The sequence below is a fragment of the Maniola jurtina genome, chromosome Z, assembly GCF_905333055.1.
Source record: "Maniola jurtina chromosome Z, ilManJurt1.1, whole genome shotgun sequence".
Lineage (NCBI taxonomy): Eukaryota > Metazoa > Arthropoda > Insecta > Lepidoptera > Nymphalidae > Maniola > Maniola jurtina.
In genome coordinates, this window is record NC_060058.1 from 9138545 (window position 1) to 9159726 (window position 21182).

Consider the following 21182-nt stretch of genomic DNA (forward strand, 5'->3'; position numbering starts at 1 on the left):
CCAGATTTACATCTTGTTCGAGAAATAGTTCTATTACACCATCAAGGAATATGACACCAATCCCATTATGTCGTCTTTCAAATTTAAACTTTAAAGATAGGAGATAAATAGGGATAATACATCTTGCGCGTTTATTCTAGTATTTTCTAGTTTAGAAAAATTTGCTAGAGAAAGTATTTCACAGATTTATATGGACGCTACTTTAGTTTATACTAACTTTGGAAAAACCGTGAATTTGTGTTTACATCACAACAAAATTAATAATTGTTGTTTCTTGTAGATGATACGGCATCCTTCGTGTGCGAATTCGACTCGTGCTTGACCAGCTTTTTCCTAGGTTCTAATGCATAGTATGCCAAAAACATTATGCTCAATAAAACGTAAGACTCTCCCATGCGCACTTTCCGCTTATAACTTGCGGTCTCATTTATCATTCGCTCGAAGAATCTTAAATATTTCCTTACAATGAAATATTTTTCATGATGATTCTTTATGATTTTTCTCATTGTTAGGTTTTCTCGTGAACCTAATAGCTAGTTTTATTGTTGGAGTAATGAAGGGTACCCAAGCATGAGGCTCTTATTTATTTTATGACTAGCTGATACCTGCGATTTCGTCCGCATGGATTTAGGTTTTTAAAATCCTCTTTGATATTCCAGGATAAAAAGTTGTCTATGTGTTTAATACCTACCTAAGTGTTTAGTTATAATCAGTTTCACCTTGCTCGAACCCAGAATATCTTGTTTAGCTAAATCTTCTATATTATTATCGGTCCCTTGGTTATCAATTCCAATAAATTGTCAATTAGCGATTAGATTTAGCGGTTTTAGTGCAAGCGGGCCTTAGTCGATTCAATTGGTTTTTTTATTATTTTTTATTGAAATGATAATTTCCTTAGGCCCGTTGGTCAATTTTGGGATGGGCAAAAGTTTCAAGGTTGCGTCACCGACCTGTTAATGTTAACAGCGCTTGGAGTGCTACTAGCCGAAATTATATAAATAATTATAATAATTTTTAAACTATAACTAATTTGAAAATCTAAAAAGAAACTGTTATTTCATACTTTTAGACATACATACTTTTGCCAATTAACCAGCGTGGTAGACGTACCTTCTCATTCTGAGAGAAGACCAGTGCTAAGTAATGAGTCGACGAATGGGTTGAACATGAAGATGATGAAGTAATTATGTAATACATTGTTTGTATTTGCATATTACTTGTGAAAATTCTTTGTTAATGTAGGTATGCACTTACTACTTACCTATCTATAACATTGAAGTATTATAGAATCCCTATTTTTACCCGACTGCAGCAAATCCCAAAAAGGTTTATGTGTACCTTTATGTGAGTATGTCCGCTCGTAACTACTCAACGGCTCAACCGATTTTGATAAATGATATGGTCATTAGGTTCGTCTTGATGGTGCAAATGTCACTGGGTATATACATAAAAAATTAAAAAAAAAACAAAATGGTGGATTGTATGCGCCTTAAAGTGCGGTAGTTAAGGCGAAGAAAAAGTGATCTTGATACCTTCGTAATATCTGATTACTTCGACTTTGCATTTCTAATTTCTATGAATTTTAAAATAGATACGTACGTTACTCATAAAGATTTGTTATTTTTGTTATAAAGATTTTATTAATAAGCTATGGATAGATAACCAGAAAGAAAAATCGTAAGTCTCGAATCTCGATTGATCCATGGATTGATGTGACGTGAAAGTTTTGTGGCATGAATAGAATTGACAATAATGCGTCTCACTTATTATTATGTGAAAATTGTTAAAAAAGTAACTTATGTGTTACTTTTTTAACAATACCTCGTAGGTGCTTATGTCTACTGTATACCATTGTATAGGTATAAGTATTAGTTGAAGAATCAATAGAAATCCATACTACTTATAATATTATAAATGTGAAAGTGTGTCTGTCTATCTGTTACGTTTTTCACAGCCGTTAAACCGATTTTGACGAAATTTCGTACAAAGGTAGCTTTAGTCCCAGAGCCCGATATAAGCTACTTTTTAACCTTAAACTTTTAAACTTTAATAACGTCTGGCAGAGGGTTGCCACGACAGTATGTGTCTGGCAGTGCATGACGTGATTATAATACTATTCCGAAAAAAAAAATAGACTTTATATTTTGACCAAGACTTTTTACAGCTTTATCACCTGTTATCTCCCAAAGCCAAGATGATCCAAACTTCATAGTCGCTGATCGTTCCTCCCTGTGCTGGGGGCAATACGCAGAGAAACTTTCAGTTTTTATAAAAAGCTTTTATAAAATAACAAAGGTCAGGCACGCGTTGGCTCTCTCTCAACAATGAAAACAAATTCTTCGTGGAACAAGTGTAAATTAAAAATTTTCAACACCCCCGACAAGTGAAGGTTACAGTAACTAGAAAAGAGCTGATAACTTTCAAACGGCTGAACCGATTTTCTTGGATTATAGCTAAGAACACTCTCGATCAAGCCACCTTTCAAACAAAAAAATAACTAAATTAATATCGGTTCATTAGTTTAGGCGCTACGGTGCCACAGACAGACACACAGATACACAGACACACAGATACACACGTCAAACTTATAACACCCTTCTTTTTGGGTCGGGGGTTAAAAATTCGTGGATAAGTACAGCTACCTCAAAAATAAACTCTTCATTTGATCTCAAATATTTATTTTTGAACACATGGAATGATTGACAACAACTATTTATTTCTGTTAATAGCTTAATATATCGAAACTACATATACTTAACAAACACCACAGAAACAAATTATCATAAAAAATTATAAATCTTCAATTAAGTACCTTATAATATTATCAAATTATAAAAATCAAATTTATTAGAGCTCAAAGCACATTGTGGGAGAGTCGAAGAGATGCAACGCGTATTTTAAATGTTGCTAATTAAACTAAAATGCATCTCCATTACGTAACATGAACATTTTGTATGGATTATATTTAACAAAACAATCAAATTGACGCGCAGTCAGACTAATTCTTCAATCTGTTTATACTTATATACTTACCTAAAGTAATGGATATGAAGTTTAGTTTAATTTATAAAAATAGATAACAGGTAGGTACGCGTCGCTTCATTTCGGTCCGCCGCAATTTGCTTTGAGTCTTAATACGCATAAACTAGAAACTAAGCAGTCGTTCTATTTGATCATGCAGAAATTAGAATTGATATGAATGAAAATTATTAAAATGAAGAAATGAAAATTATATACATTGCCACTTTCCATAAAATAGACTAGCAATCTCCAAGCACGAGATTCGGCAGGTAAAGTAGAGAAATATAAAATTAATTAATTATATTATTAGAGATTATGTCATAAAATTAAATTGGATTTCATTAATTACAAGATTAGTGAACCAAAATTGTGACAATGTAGATTTCTTATTTAAGTAACAACACCTATGAAATACTATAAAATATTAAAATTATTAAAATCTGACCTTAACACTAATTATGTTAATTTTCTGTTAGCGCGGACGTTTGACATTTTAAAAACATGCAAAAGAAATGGAAACTGTTAGTATGTACCTAAATAACTTAGTTCACAATGGTCCACGCAATCGGCGAACATGTTGAGGATCACATCTTGGCGAATATTTGCCAGACCAGGCAGGTGGCCAGCGCCTACCAACTTTTAGGATTTGCATAAAGAATCTGGAGCAATTCGCTACGTTCACCTATTGGCTTGCACGTGCCGAAAGTAGTGAACTAATGGTGATACCGTGTTATATGTTATGTCTATAATTAATAAAAGTAGAATTGTCAGATAGTACATGAAACTAGAACAGTGCCTATAGAAAATTATCAAATAAATAGTAACAGTTCATTTAAATATTATTAAATATTAGTAAGGTTAAACAATTATTAACATTTAAAATTCCAATCCTAAAATCGTCAGAATATAAAATATTAAGTTATTATTCTAAAATTATTATTAACTAACAATGTAAATTAATTATTTTAACCACTACACTTTTCTTCGATGGCATCGAGTAAAGGTAGTAATATTCATAATTTTTTGGCTTGATGGATTGGACCCACATAACGATTAAAAGCAGCGACGCGCGACGGCGACGTTTCTCATGTGACTTCTAAAAATTCTTATACAACCAGGAACATGAAGAATAAACCTACGATTAAGTACATGAGGGATCCTGCAAGTTGCAGCTTTAGCACAATCAGTGCGACTAAGCTTATTCGTTGCTTTTGCAAGCTTTCTCGAAGCAAGGCCGCGAAGAAATTGACTTGTGATCGGACTGCTACTTTGCAATCACCTTCGCAGGTCGCTGCTATGGAGCTTTTTACTAGGGTCCAAACCTTATGTTCATGCAATAACTAAGGTGACCGATTCACTTTGCTTCTCTATGTTCGGTCCCGCAATACTCGCTACAAAACATACTTTTATGAATGTGGGCAAATTGGCAAATTAACTGGGAAAAGTACGTTGAGCTCAATCATTGCAGCCATTACAAGGAACCCAGCATACACTACTGCATATGACAAACCTACTTTCCAATCTAATTGGAACTTGTTTAAAAGGAGGAATAAGTAAAAAGCTAATAACGTAGATAGAAGAGATATAGCGCTATAGGAGAGGCCACTTGAGTTGATCATTACCTGAAATCCGAATAGTTTTTATTAGGTATTGATCTATATAATTGTATACTGTGTTATTATATTAAGAGGGGTCTCTCCATCACTCGCTTCATACAAAAGTAGTTCCAATTTCATTTGAATATTAAGCAACCAAATTCCATGAAATTTTGCAGACATATTCTAGAAACTAATATCTATGTCTGTGGTTTTCCAGATTTCTGTTAAAATATTCAGTTTCAAAGTTACGCGGTCTTAAACATTTACATACAAATCTTTGAGCCCCTGTAATTTTAAAACTACATATTTTTAGAAAAATCTAAAACACCACAGACACAGATATTAGTTTCTAGAATATGTCTGCAAAATTTCATGGACTTTGGTTGCTTAATATTCAAACGAAATTGGAACTACGATTGTATGGAGCGAGTGACGGAGAGAGCCCTGTTAATATCATTATTTTATACCTCCGATTTTGAATCGGCTGTCTTCTGAACCTACAGTTAACTAAGCTATCGAAAAGATAAGAAAGATTTATGGCAAAATACATGTACCTAGAGTTCACAGGGTTCCATGCCCGACGAGTGCTAAAGGGTTCTGATCTTATTACGATGTCCGTCGGTGCGTTCGTCCGTCTGTCCGTCCATCCATCTGTATATCAGCGGGCTGTATCTCATGAACCGTAGAACGTAGAGAGTTGAAATTTTTACAGAGTATGTAATTCTATTTTCTATTGAATCTACTTTCCATCCCGGATCAAAATCAAATCAAAGAGTTCCCACGGGATTTAAAAAAATCCAACTCCACGCGCATAAAGTCGCGGGCCACAGCTAATAATCATTTAAATAACACAAAATAGTAATGTTACGTCAGGTCCAAAAGTAGGAACTATGTATTACTCACCCAATGATTATCAGGATACGAAGGAAAGATCAAGGACTTGACAAGCCAGGGCAACCCTAGACATAGCAGGATGTCGAAAGTGTTCGATCCTATTGTATTGCTGATGCCCATTGAACCGTGACCTGAAACGCGATAAGTAAATCTAAATAAATTACCTACAGAAATAAAAAATATTAGTAAGATAAAAAAATTCAAAATGAAAACTTAAAAATTTTGTGATTAAAAATATCTGAGTCGGCTCGGGAAATGTTGAAACCTATGTGCATTGCCGGGTACATTATTAGATATTAGACTACCTAACACGCTAATATTTTACGATTGTGTTGTTGCTTCCCGCTGTGCCGAAAGATAAAATTTGCTTAAGTTTGTCACTATAATTTTTTATAAAGTGAAATTTATATAATTTCTTTTGAGAATAAATTCTTTAACCAAAAGACAAAGTGCTCAGTTTACAGCACCGACGCAATGTTGCCTGCTTATCGGTTTTCTATCAGAAATACTTAGGAGAGTGAGCTCAGAAGCTTCACAACCTTATGACAACAACTCCTTCACCATTCTATCACAGAACAGCGAGACACCGTAAACTTTGGCATCCATAAGTGGTCGATATCCAATTCACACGCACGAAATGTTTTTGCTCTGAATACGAACCGCTAAGCTGTGAAATACCCTTACAGCTTCCGTGTTTCCTGCCAAGTACAACTGTTTACAACTTTACAACTGAAAAAAGAACTGTTTTCGAAATTTTCTTATATTCAGTTCGCATAACTTTGTTTTGCTTGCTACTAGCATTTTCCTCGCTGTAGTGATATGAAAAGTTGTGTTTGTCGCACGGCTGCAAAATAATTTGCCCTCGTGTCTTTGAATTCCTCGCTACGCTCAGGATTCTGTATTGCTATTCTATCCAACCTTAGAATCCTTCGATTGTTCGAAATTCAATACAAACACTAGCGGCAAGTTATAACTTTGCAGCCTTGCATAAATAAATCAAGATACCTTACCTTGCATTGTGACAATCACGCTTGACACAGCTTCTGGTAGACTAGCGCCCGCTGCTAAAATGGTGATAGACTACAGGCCCATGTTTAAAAATGGGTGGGTCATATGAACCACCAGGTGACGTATACAGGACGATATAAGAGCATAAAATAATAAGTTTCAGCACTATGCCGTCACTTGTAAGCTGTCCAACAGAGTGCTGGTGAGAATTGAAAAGTGCAGGTAGAGTGAGTACATTTTGGTCATATATTTTTGTACGGCATTTTTACCATCGATAGATCCATGAAAAATAATAAGAAAGCGCGCAGTGCCGTAAAAAAATGGTGCGCCACAAAGTCAGTAAAATGTTTTGATTTTCTGACAATTTCCGGGGTAAATTTGGTCATTTAATTCTGTACGGCACTAGTTTCATACTGTTTCAATACAGCCTCTAATCCATTATTCCGCAACGCCGTACAAAAATCATGCGACAAGGGGAAAAAATTGAGGGTAGCAACCCCCTCTCTTTCCGTGGTCCGGGGGGTGATTTGAAACAACATAAAATTAATTTATTTTGAAAGTGTTTTATGCATAGATAATATTTTTTTACATGCCGTACATTTTCGTTGGTCCAAAGGTTTGTAGGGGATGTGGATATTATATACACACCCGTTCACTTCAGTTAGACGGCATAGTGATTTTATCATATAATATTAAATTAATATATATTAATTGGTTCATTAGTTTAGGAGCTACGATGCCACAGACAGATACACAGATACACACGTCAAACTTATAACACCCCTCTATTTGGGTCGGGGGTTAAAAATCACGTCGATCCGTTGCTCCCTTGTGGTATGATTGAAGGAAGAATTAAAACCAATAAACAAACACACATTTTAAAATGTATAATATTAGTAATGATTTAGTCCGGCTTCGCAAGGTAACCAAAATATTCACAGATATTTTTAATGACATATTTGGTTTAGGGCAAGTATGAATAGGTATCGTCTAGGCAAGCGCAGACTAATCTAGACCTCATTTTTGTTTTTTACCAAGCATGATTCTTAGAAGATCTATTTACGATACAATGATAACTCATTATTACAATAGGTTTTACGCATTATTACCATATTATAATCATCTCTGATAAATTCAATAAATCAGAAAAGCTCCCCATGTGATTGATTAAATCTTCTTAGATAGGTACTCATATCATTCAAAGATTAAAGTGAGTATAGTCAGAAAATAAATACTTACTAAGAATATAGAACGTGTACAGCACAACCAGCAACAAAGCCTCGTACCAATACACTTTGTCATCCAGTAGAGTAAAGATCAGGACAACGACCGCCACCGCGTACATCATGCAATCTCGGGAGACAGACCACCAATCCAATTCTACCACCTGTGTGAGACAGACAGTAAACATCCTAAAATACTTATAAAACACAAAAAAATATTCTACATATGTCTTTTATAAGCGTTGAAACCATTCAACCGATGTGCCCCAAACCAGTTTCATTAGATAGGTAATAATGCGAAGATGTTTTTATACCACTCAAACGTGCATTAAGCACATTCTTTATTTAGCGTAGTAGCACACGCGTATCCTCTAGTGTATAAATAAAATACCTTTTCCAAAACTTTTTATTAGTTTGTTTGACTGGTTCATATGGTGCAATTACATTATACCAAGACATGTAATGTTTATTACATGGTGTATAAAATTCGGTCTCAACAGAAGATACAAAACGCACGAGACTAAAGAAAATGCTCTACGAATGTGACCCAAGTGTCGTAAGTGTACAAACAAGTGTTCACTTTATAATATGTAACCAACCTATCTTATACTACTTTTTAATCTATCTACTACTACTTTGTACTTTGTACTATTATTAGTATTAGGTAATATTTGTAATCGTCGCAGCGATATACATGTTTACACCATGTCTGTGTTCCGTCGAGATTGGTTTATTCGGCTAATTAATTTAACTATCTAATTGACTTAAAATTTACAAAACACGTATATAGTACTTTTGAGAGTCTGTGATGGTAATCAAAGACACTCAATACCATAATATCATCCAACAGACCAAATTTATGCCACGGTAGCCAATTTCAAATCTATCTATTCGTTTACACTTAGGAATAGCCGACTAAGCATATTATGATGCCGCGACTTCGTCCGCGTGGATTTAGGTTACCTATATAAGCATACCAGAAGTGAACCTCAATAAAAATATAAGAAAGAATAAATATAACCCTTATTTGCATGATTAAGGCTTGAAACTCAACAAAACTAAGTTAGCGCAATAATAGCAGATTGATAAAACACGTCCGCACACTAAGATCGACCGAACTCTCGCAGGCCACTTTCAAGATAGATTTCCGAGGTGGCGCCACCGTTGCGTTCCTAAAAACATTACCAACAGATGCCACGTGACTTCCGTTCAAAAGCGCGGCAAACATGAGCGATAACACCTACTTAAAAATCCCGTGGGAACTCTTTGATTTTCCGGAATAAAAAGTTACGTATGTGAATTTCAAAAAACGGATGGGCCTTTTAGAATCCCGTGGGAACTGTTTGATTTTCTGAGGTGAAAAGTAGCTTACATCCTTACCCGGGATAAGTAAGCTAACTCTGTATTTAATTTCGATCGGTTCAACTGTTGGGCCGTGAAAAGCTAGCGGACAGACAGACGGACAGACAGGCAGACACACTTTTGCATTTATAATATTAGTATTTAGTATGGATAGGAACGCAATCACGATAGGACTAGAGAAGAACCAGGGGCAGAGCCTTTTCATATGCTTTCCAACACTCGGAGGTGTAACAGCGCTATCTTGCTAACTCTGAGCTGCTACTGACAACATTTTCGACAGAAAAGCCCTATAGCATTTTTTGAACAAATTTGAGCAAAAAAAGCAACGTTGCAGCGATAAGCTAGTGACCAGATTGTAAGACGATGTTGTAGTTGTAAAGTAGCAACTTACCCTGCCAGCAAACAGAGCGCAGCAAGCGGGCACAGCAAGGACATTGAACACCGCCGAACCCACTATGGCGCCCACACCAAGATCTCCCTGTGTCACGAAGGTGCCTATACAGTTTATGAAGAGCTCGGGGCTTGAACTGGCTGCAGCCATGAACGTTGCTCCGGCAATATCAGCTTTCATGTTCAAACCTGTGAATCAAATTCTTTTTAATTCAACTAAAAGTCACCTGATGGTAATTTATTAGTCAGTTGAGTCAGAACTCTCAACCTATATTCTCATTCTGATAGAAGATCTGTGCTCAGTAATGGGCTAGCGATTGGTTGATTATAATGATGATGATGTCGAAGGTGATGAATAGAATAGAATATTTATTTTTATTCAATAAAAATAAGTACGATATGGGCTCATAATATGTATAATTTTATACATAACTTTAAAAATTATCACCCATATTATACATATGAAATTGTGTTTGTTTTTTGGTTTATTGGTATGTTGGTTTGTCCTTCAACCACGCCGCAATGGACCTCATTTTTTACATGGCTATAGTTATAGACCTGGTGAGTAACATAGGCTAGTTTTAATCCCGGAATTAACTAAGTCGCGGGTTTCAGCTGGTAGGTAATAAATATTTTTCATTTCATTTCTCTTCAATAGTATAATACCTATAAAACAAGGGTACAAGCCACAACGTTTTTATAGTAAGTAGGTACATATAGAATAGAGCAACATTGTAGAACAGTTATCTAATTTAAAACAAATAATAAATTATATCAGATAATTCTCTTACTATCACACAATGGGAATCAATTGTAATGATATCTAACATATTATTAGAAAATGGCTATATATATTACATAGATCCATAAAAGGAACAATCAGCCCCATTATGAGTAGAATAAGTCGCAAATTGGTCACAAAGTAGGCATTACGCAGGACACTGACCGATGGCCATTGAATGTTGAATCCTTCTCAATACCACTTTTCCAATCATACCTACTTAGTCACCAATCTACGTTCGAATCGCAATAGCTTAGCGCCAAAAGAGTAGTTACAATACCAGAGAGCGTTGCTTCAAACCCTGCTTATCTATTTATAACGTTTTTTATTTAAAGTAAAAACCCAAAGTACTAAAATAAACGGATTATAGCAAACTAGCTGATGCCCGCGACTTCATCCGCGTGGATTTACGTTTTTCTAAATCCCACGGGAACTCTTTGATTTTCCGGGATAAAAAGTAGCGTAATCCAGGGTATAATCAATCTATCTCCATTCCAAATTTCAGCCAAATCCGTCCAGTAGTTTTTGCGTGATTGAGTAAAAAACATTCAAACATCCAAACATCCACACTTTCACATTTATAATATTAGTAGGATTAGCATTAGGATATTAGGAACAGGCTTTTGATTCTTCTTTATCATGGACTTCCGCAAAGTAACGCCTGCTTCTATACAATATTCCATGTTTATGGCTTTTGTATGGAACTGACTCAATGCAATATTCTAACATTGAGGCTAATTCTGTTGTACATAATCTCTAAACGAAACTAAATTGACAGGTCTAAATCTACTGCTGTCCTTTTACGCAGGAAGCATTATGTAAGAGATAGTGATAAATTTAAAACTGTCAATGAAATTTAGTTTAGAGGTCGCGTAGCGTACGAAAGATATTATTATTATTGTACATAAGAGTTAAAAACCTGGAGAGTAAATAGGCTACTTTTCATCCCGGAAAATCAAAGAGTTACCACAGGAAAACCTAAATTCATGCGGAGAAAATCGGGTGCGTCAGCTAGTTATTACATAAACTATGGTAGCTTTTTTAACAGGGCTCTCTCCGTCACTCGTTTCCACTCGTTTCATACAATCGTAGTTCCAATTTCATTTGAATATTAAGCAACCAAAGTTCATGAAATTTTGCAGACATATTCTAGAAACTAATATCTGTGTCTGTGGTGTTTTAGATTTTTCTAAAAATATTTTAAAGTTTTAAAATTACAGGGGCTCAAAGATTTGTATGAAAATTTTTAAGACCGCGTAACTATGAAACCGAATATTTTAACAGAAATCTGGAAAACCACAGACGTAGATATTAGTTTCTAGAATATGTCTGCAAAATTTCATGGACTTTGGTTGCTTAGTATTCAAATGAAACTGGAACTACGATTGTATGAAACGAGTGGAAACGAGTGACGGAGACAGCCCTCTTTTCGAAATCCGTTAAGATCTCGTGGAGTTCCTGGGAACATGGCAATGCAAACCCCTTACGGTACGACCTTTAAGTTAAAAAAAAATTGACCAATCGCAATGCACACATCTAAATCAACACCAATAACAATATTACAATACTAGGGAGTTATTTATAAGATAAATAAAGTTTTGAAATTGCAGATAAGCTAAGCCAACCTACCAATGTTTATATAAGGTGAATTATGCAATGACACTTACGTTATAAATACATAAATATAAAGAGATGATCCCGGCTATGCTAACGTGGTAAGTCGACATACACCAGACTAGTTTTTTACTTTGGATTATGCTAGGTTATTTACATTCATAAGTGCACCTGTGATGGACGACCATACTGCAGTGAATTTGTACTTTTATAGTCATAATTGTACGGAAGTTGGTAGGGTAAATAAATAAAAAAAGAACCCCGGATGGGTTCAAAACTTGGTCACGTGGTTACTGGTTAGTCGGACTTACGTACGATTAACTACGTGAGTCGGTATCATCTATAATTCACGGAATCACGATAGTTAAGACACTTACGTTCACATAATATTTCCAACGAAGGCACAAAGTAATCCTCGCAGATGATCCCCAGCAGTAAAAAACAGTACACGGCCAACACGCAATGAATCAGTATAAATCCCTGTGAAGAAATTTTAAGTATATCAGTTACATCATGAAATGAGCATTAAGTTAGCGAATCGTCTAGCTGGTGGGTGGTTTCACCCGTGACTAGTTAGGTGGTTAGGTATCAAGATATCAATAATACTACGGTACAATACTACTAACTTGTACAATAGGTAAGTGTTAGATATGTATTGCATAAAAATCTGTTTAAACTAATTCTTACTGAAAGTTTTTGTTACAACTAGCTTTAACTAGTTATTAAAAACTAGCTGTAAGATTTTGTGGCAAAACTTTATAAATTAGCATCAAATATATTGCAATATACCTAATAATTAATAATAACAAGCAAATTAATTATTTTAAAATGAAAAACTACCTACTTAGTAAGTAGATTGGCTGGGCGTTGGTGAATCAGTCACTAAGTCAGGGATTTTTTAAATATTATTTCTAATAATTTTTCATGCAGGATTAGAAAATACAAGTGAAACTAGCTTCGTCTGAATTTTATAGCAATGTAACAATATCTATCAACATACTTTATACCCATTTCTTATAAAACTGTTTAAATTAATAAAGTGTAAGTGTAGTGCTATTCACTAGACTTACACTTGAATAATTTAGAGATTATTTACCTACAACAGAATTAGCTACAATACTAAACTATGATTATGACTAAATATAGATAAATGGAGACGGTCATGGACCATGGACACTTCTCTGGTAAGTTTCCTTGCCTGCATTAGTACAAGGGCATTACCGTGCATTGTATCCTATAAAACAGGGCAATGAATACATGAATACTATAGCTAAGCTTAATGAAGTATATGATGTTCAAAAAACACCAACAACGGTGATTCTAAGCCAACAACATTACATCTATTTCGATTTGCTCATTTACTCCCAACTTTTCCGACATGGAAGATCTAATGTAGGTACCTACACGTTTTTTGTCTATTGACAAAAAACGTACCAGGATTTCGAAATTGCGCATTAGTTTTTAAAGAAAAATAGGCGTCTCTTTGAGATTACTAAAGTGAGAAGTGTTATGACTCCCCGAAAAGAAGAAATTGATAAATTAATGTCACTCACGTGCTGTCTTTGGGATCTATTCAGGCCATCAGAAGGAAATTCTAATATCGCTGGCGGCGTGCAATTTTTATTTCCTTGTTCAATTAGTCCCAACAGGTGGCGAGATGCAAGACTAGGTTCCAGACCTGGGTACAACAACGAAAGTTTTTGACACTAACACCCCATTAAGAACCATGTTTTAAGGCACATATTGTTTTAATTAGGTGAACTGATAATTATCGTTAAATTTAGTTCAACGTTACTTACCTGAGTTATCCTCTTCGACAGTTGCATTATGTGAGTTCACAAGAAAGTAAAATATCGGTATGCCGAAGAATAACAGAACGCGGATGCAAAAAGATACCCTGTATTTACTCGTGCATAAAATCTTCTTTTGTTTTTTTTGTTTCTTTTGTTTTCTTTTCTTATTCAGCATTCTTTTAGCCATCACAATTAAATATCAAACAACAAAAAACGACTAGAAATTAAAATTTAACAGCTAACACAACGAATTTATCCTTTGTGAAATGAAAAACTCGAATATTTCACCGTTGATCCAACTCAATTTCATTGGCAAATAAATTATGGCCGTTGCATTAAAAGTGTGGAGTGACATACAAGTCACTTCGACGCCGACCAATCACGAGTAAGCTTAATATTTTCTTGTACACGAAGTTGTTTATCATTGGACTAAATCGATTAGGTTCATTTTACTTTCATCAGTTGTAGGGTAAACAAATAAAATCTCAGGTAGTCGATATGCACTGGCTGAGTAGGTACCTACTGGGTATATTCCGTTGCGCCGACCTTTCAAATATAGAATTGTAGCGTGTTTTCGTCATATCCAAAAATGGATTAAAGGGGATTACCGATAGCTTAGCTATGTGTGACACCAATTACATAGATCTTTAGATATCTAAATACCAAATATCTATATTGAATGGGCAATCAACAAAATATGATAAATTAAAAATGCGGGAGGTGATCTTGTTACTAAATTAATCAGGTTGATAATATCAAGTACCTAACTTATTGTTCAATGCAGCGGTACAATGGCTGTAAAATGGCTGCAATCTATGAGGTAAATGAACAAATAAGCATGAATCAAAATTAAGGAATAAAATAGGTACTTTAGTAGGAATAGGTTAACCTGAATACACAATGTTATGAAAAGGTTATAAAATTAAAATATCAAAACGATGTAATAATATTATTAAAAATGCTTAGTTGTTTCAGAGTTCTCATGCCACAATGACTGAACCGGTTTGGTTGAAATTTGTACCTTTATAACACACAAGCTACTTTTCATTTCGGAAAACCAAAGAGTTCCCATGGGATTTTAAAAATCTAAATCCATACGGACTAAGTTGCGGGAACCATCTAAATTAGATAGACAGTAAGTATAGTTTAATAATAAATAATACTAAATAAAAGTCGTGTGCTGGTTTAGGTAAATAAGTCACAATTGATACTAAATGGCCTAAACAATTGCCTTTTGGGTGGACATGTTATATGTATCTACTAATAAGAATTTTTGACCTGATATAAATATAAATTTTAATAAAAAAATAACCATCGCAAGCAATCTAAATAAATTTCCTAAATAATTAACCCCACCAAGCGAGCATACTTACAGCAAACAGAAAGGAAGCTTCGCTGTTTGTTGGACGCCTGTTTTTACCCCCAACCCAAAAAGAGGGGTGTTATAAGTTTGACGTGTGTATCTGTGTATCTGTCAGTGGCATTGTAGCTCCTAAACTAATGAACCGATTTTAATTTGGTTTTTTTTTTTGTTTGAAAAGTGGCTTAATCGAGAGTGTTCTTAGCTATAATCCAAGAAAATCGGTTCAGCCGTTTGAAAGTTATCAGCTCTTTTTTAGTAACTGTAACAAAATATAACAAAATGTCCGTATTAGTATATTCCGAGGATTACATTGTAGTAGTAAAGTCGTTATCAGCTTGACAAAAATATTCCATTGAAAACATTAGATTATGAAAGATTAAAGGATCTTCAAGTGGGGGACATTCCACTACCTACTTGAAATTTAGTTTTGGTTGCTAATCTTAACAAAACGAAAACTCATTATTTTTATCACAAACTGTGTTAGCATGGGGTCAAATTTACCTTAATTAATACCTAACCTAACTAATGATCTCTGATCATGATGATGATCAAGATTCAAGATCAATAGATTAAAAGTTATCGCCCAACTTTAATTTTTACAACAGGACTGCGTCTAAAGCGGATTACGATAGGTATACATGAGTGCGGGTACCAATGTTAGTTGGAATTTGGAAAACCGGCAGGGGTTTATTTGGAATTTATAATTTCTAAATCTCTGTCTGGTCCAAAAGGCAGTTTTTGTTAAACCCATATCAGTTTAATAAAAACTGCCATAGCCCTTCCAGGTTAGTCCGCTTCCATCTTAGACTGCATCATCATCACTTACCACAGGTGTAATTGGAGTCAAGGGCTAACCTGTACCTGAATTAAAAAAAAAGAAAAAATACGTTGTTACGATGAAGTGCCACATCTAGTGGAACATTTATCTCGGGGTGAGTATACAAACTAGTCGCGTCATTCATAAGGAGAACATTTTTTGGGACCACCATGCTTCAACGTTATCTGCGCTTGACGGGCGGGCATGTGCGGACGTGGCATCATCAATTGTGTCGTCTCCTGCGCTTTTCACCCATTCTTCATCCGCTCCTCACGAGTCGCGACGCCATCGTCTCGCCTTATGATGAATTTATGTATAGACTGACTGATGAAGCGTGTGCGCTACATAATTAATTGGAATTGAGAGATATATTGAGAAACTAGATAGTGTTCGCGATTTCGTTCTCGTGGATTTAGGTTTATAAGAAACTCTTTATAATAGGTAGTCTATGTCCATCTCCAGGATGCAAGCTATCTCTGCATCAAGTAGATGATGTCCGCAACCTCGTGTACTCGCTCTGTCAAAAGTCCGATTGACCGTAAAAATACTATGTCGTACTTTTCAAATGACACTTAAAAGAGACCAGAAACAAGCGATAATCTGGCACTTAACCATGTTCGTTCGTAGCAGCCAAGACGCTGCTGTGGGCGGAGCCGGTTATGAGGCTCCGCTATTGGCCAATTATTTGCACGTCCTGCAATTATTCCTCAAAAAACTTGATTATTAATATGAATAATGAAGGACTAACTGTCTGCTAACTAATTGTAGGTAGTAAAAGAACAATAAGCGGTAACAATAAAAATGGTTCGGAAAATAAACTAACAGGTCTTGGAGCACCTGTCGAAGAGATATTTTTTTAACAAAAAATGCAAACAAACAGTTATCTTTCTATTTCAGTTTACATAACTAATGTCCTAATTAAGCCTAGACACCGTCGTTTTAAGCAAACAGAACTTTAGCGCGTGCATTTAATTGTAATGGCTGGAACATCGTGATGGAATGTTATGCATGAAGTTCGCAAAGGCCCGCTTTGCCGCGCTGGGAGCGGATACCAGCGTTAAGCGAATGTCGAGACAGACCAGCGCTTCGTCACGCTCGAAAGCGAAGTGCGGCGTGGCGCCCCGCCGTTAATCTCGCTAATTAAAGATTGGATCTGTTTCGGAACGCAGCCCATAACTGCACATCCACGGAACGTCATCACGCGCCTCATGAAAAACTAGCCCCAACATCAGCTTCCGTACACATATCTTAATACTTTGATAAAAAGCTTTATAATATGAGACAATAATACTTAATAAATAAATAATTCTTTATTTAAGATAATAGCGACAGTGCAAAATAAGGAAAAAGATAAGCAACAGACAGAGATCACACAACAATTACATATTTTGAATTTACGTACCTACTATGCATTTCAACCGGGAAGAAAAAACAAAATCCTGGTTCAAAATGACGATGCTCTTCCCAGTTAAAACGCTCAGTAGATACCTACCTACCTAATCCCAAAATGAGTGTCGCCTCAGTGTACTCCTCTGATTAGGTGTACCACTACATCACTGTTTTGCAGGCGATCCTTAAAAACACACATCTTCGACCGGCCCGATATGGCCGTTAATCCTATGACAATTAAACCAACTTCACAGCATTGATAAACCAACCTAACACCATGAGTCATGATACAATAATATTATAATAACGTGGAACTAAATCCAAAAAATTTGACTCGGCACTGCTGTTTTTTGCCGTTTTGTTCCGCTACTCGATCCCTGTTCTTTTTAAGGCGAAACAACTTTTATTGCGCTCGCGACCTTTTATTGCAATGCGTTCGCGTTATTTCCTTCGCCGACATCAACCTTATGTTTTTTGTTCGCAGGTATGGTTCCAGAACGCGCGAGCGAAATGGCGGCGCATGGTGACGAAGCAGGAAAACAAAATGGCGGAGAAGCTGTCTCCGGACGGCTCGTTAGAGATGGACATGTACCACGGGCCCATGGGGTCCATCCAGTCGCTACCTCCGCACAGTCCGCCTTACAGTGTGATGGGAGGCCCGCCGAGTCCCAATTCGATGGACTGTCCGTAGCCCCAGTTTTGCGCTTTATGAGCGCTTTGCAATTGAACATTACCATTCGAAGTTTCCCTATCGACGCTCTAATCGAAAGGTGCACAAATAGAGCGAGACAAATGATTAGTGATGATAATGGTCGCATAGTACAATGTGTTGTGAAATACCTAATTGTAAAATACCAAGGACTGCTAACACAGAGCAATGGTGTGGTGCGTTAAAAGTGAAAATGAATTTGGTGTAGAATGTACATTTATCAAATTTTCTAGAATGATGTAATTTCGATTTTAAAATTGAGAATGTTTTACTGTAATATTTATCCATGACAGAATTAATTCTGTGCAGGCTTGTGAAAACATCATTAGACTTAGTATCTATTATGCAAGTAAATATTAATATATTTTATTGGCATTTGTTTGTAAATAAAACTAGCCAAACGTAAATCACTCATTTGGTACCTAGGTAGGTTATACATATTAAACAGCAAGCGAAATAAAAAGTTGGATTATGTGACGCCCATCCGTCCAATTTAAAAAACTTTACTTAATTGGTATAAAAATAAATCTTATGGTGCAACTAAGTCCAGGTAAAAGTTAAATACATTACGGTTAACCTCAAATATTGACCATCAAAGTGCAAATTTAGTTCAACTTAAGCGAGCGTGACCAATTTTGCTTTTTATTTCATAAATTTATTTTCAGTTAAAACAATATTGCAGATTAATCTCAACCATGTACATGCTAAGTTGTTAAAATCTGATAACATTCTAATATTTATTTATATACTTTTAAAATTACCGATGGCCAAAATTTAACGCTAATCGTAACTTTAACCGGCTGTCGGAAACTAGACATACATCCGTCTATCCGTTAATCCATCACAGCCACATATTTTATTAAATATTTACTAATGCTATTTACTAGCTCTAAATAATGTCTGCCCAACTTTATTGCAAATGAAACAATTAATTTTTTTTAAATTATACTTGCAAAAGGGACCGAAATTTCAATTTTACTAAGTAGATCAAGTTGGGTGTCACATTGAAAGAGCTCTACTTGCCATTCTAAAATTCACTTCATTTTATAAATTTATTTTTAGGCCCCTTTTCAACTTATGATGTAAAATGCAATGAAAAAGAAAAAAATACAGTTCCAAACGTTATACAGATCTCCGAAGTTGATAGTTTATCATCGAAGTAGGTAGCATATGTAAAAATTATAAATGCCCCAAATAAAAGTAATTTGTTTTGGAAACGGTAATTCAATTCATCCAAATAACTCTTTATACATAATTAGGTATGTTAGGTACTTTCCAAATTACGAAACTTTTGGTGGATGAGTCTGACTCGCACTCGACTTTTTTCAATCGACTACCTAAAAATAAATAATAATGATCTCTAATGAATGAAATGAAAGATTGTTTAATTTTATGAATTATTATCATTACTGTTTACAAGCCACTGACCTCTACTAATACAAGTACGATGGACTTGCGATTGCCAACCTGTTTTTGAAACACTTTCGCCATTTTGTTGTTGATATTATTAGCATTGAGCGTCATGTGAACGTATTCATAACTAAATGCTATTTGACACAAAGCGTCAATTTTAATTCTCAGTACGCTCGGTGAGGCGTGTCGAATCGGCACAAAAAATAACTATTATTTTGTATGAAACACTTTTCCAGCGTACTTGTTTAAGTCAATTTCAGTGTTACAAGCTGTGAAATCGAGTTTTTTCTGAAACAATATTCCTCGTTTTTCCTTAACTGTTAAATAATATTTATTGCTACCTTACGTCCATCAGGGAGGCATAAAAGCGTATAACTGTAACATCTATTGCGTGAGTAGAGATTTATGAAATTACTAGCTTACGCCCGTGACTTCATACTTGTGATATAATTTGTAGCCTATCTGTAGCATTCGGGAATAATATCTAGCTATCTATCACGAAAAGAATTTTATAACTATAATATTGATATACATACTCACACCTAAACCTTTTCGAAAAATTCGTCTATATGTGAAAACCATATGGAAACTTCTACATTAATATCTGAAATGTGAACAGACAGACAAATAAAAAAACTAAACTTAAGAAACATGGATCGAGTTATGTATCAAAGATCTCGTTGTGTAAAATACATATATGTGTTAATTCTTATAATATGTAAACCGTCCGTCTGTAGTGGGGTTTTTAAGGATAGGTAACAGTTTTATGGTTCGTCGGTTGCCTTTGCTTGCCAAATTACTCATAGGATTTTGATCACAGGTGGTTCCGAGGTCAATGATTTTGATAAACGAGACGTCGTTAGCTTCGTAGGTATGGCATGGCGTCCCGCGTGTCTAGTCTATTACAATATAACGTTATGACAAACTAGATAATCATCGATCAACCCATCGCCACTGCTGAGCACAGGTCAACTCTCAGAATAAGAAGGGTTTAGGCCGTAGTCTGCCATGCTGGCCTAGACTGCACACATCTTTGAGAACATTATGGAGAACACTCAGGCGTGCAGGTTTCCTAACGATGCTTTCATTCGCCGTTAAAGCAAGTGATATTTAATTGCTTAAAACGCACATGACTCCGAAAAGTTAGAGGTGCGTGTCCGGTATCGAACCCCCGACCTCCCGAAAAGAAGGCTGACGTCCTAACCACTAGGTTATCACCACTTCCTTGAACTAAACTAGATAATGTCCGCGATAACGTCCGCGTGGATTAAACTTTTTGAAAATCTCATGGGAACTCTTTGATTTTCCGGGATAAAAGTAGCCTTTATACATCTCCGGGATACAAGCTATCTCTTTACCAAATAAAAGATATCCACGATTTCATCCTGGTAGATTTAGGTATTTTATAAAATGTACATAACTATTTGTATAATATGTAAAAGGTATAATCTGAGGAACTAATGATCGGAATCTGAAAATTCTTTCACTTATGAATGGCTATATTTTTCACGAGTGCTAAAGCCTATAAATTATCACGTGGACGAAGTTGCGACCAAAAGTAACTCATGCATATGAATTTTGTATTATATTTGAACAAGATAAATAACCCAAAAGTACCTACTCTTCCAATGTGACGTAAATTCATGTACGAATATGAAATGAAATAATCAACGGCGAATTTTTTGTTAATATATTAATTTATAAAGGCCATTGCTCATTAGAACCTCGCCTCGTGCGGTTAGTACTTTTTGGACTTCTATGGATACTCACTACATCAACTCTGTAACGTTAGCGGATCGATGCCGGA

The 21182-nt window shown here is 35.4% G+C and overlaps 2 protein-coding genes across 2 annotated transcripts in view; one reads left to right on the plus strand and one right to left on the minus strand.

The window, feature by feature from the left end:
- The window catches only part of LOC123880184 (protein apterous-like), a 98158-nt gene extending 78627 nt beyond the window's left edge, over window positions 1–19531 (plus strand). Inside the window, exon 6 of the mRNA XM_045928162.1 lies at window positions 17738–19531. Within this exon, the coding sequence (XP_045784118.1) occupies window positions 17738–17944 (207 nt within the window). The 3' untranslated portion in view covers window positions 17945–19531. The remainder of the gene's footprint in view (window positions 1–17737) is intronic.
- On the minus strand, window positions 7544–14537 carry LOC123880194 (sodium/potassium/calcium exchanger 4-like). The gene is made up of 5 exons (XM_045928181.1): window positions 13691–14537; window positions 13445–13569; window positions 12269–12371; window positions 9498–9685; window positions 7544–7908 (listed from the first exon to the last, which is right to left on the minus strand). The coding sequence occupies exons 1-5, from the start codon at window positions 13869–13871 to the stop codon at window positions 7720–7722; spliced, it is 786 nt and encodes a 261-aa protein (XP_045784137.1). The 5' UTR covers window positions 13872–14537; the 3' UTR covers window positions 7544–7719.
- Window positions 19532–21182: the final 1651 nt, after the last annotated feature.

Bases quoted from the DNA above. Each gene is read 5' to 3' on its own strand.
- LOC123880194 (XM_045928181.1), bottom strand. From the start codon at position 13,871: ATGGCTAAAAGAATGCTGAATAAGAAAAGAAAACAAAAGAAACAAAAA. The intron at 13,570-13,690 runs GTAAGTAACGTT...TGTTGTACCCAG, and splicing joins TGTCGAAGAGGATAACTCAG to GTCTGGAACCTAGTCTTGCA. The intron at 12,372-13,444 runs GTGAGTGACATT...ATTTCTTCACAG, and splicing joins ATAGATCCCAAAGACAGCAC to GGATTTATACTGATTCATTG.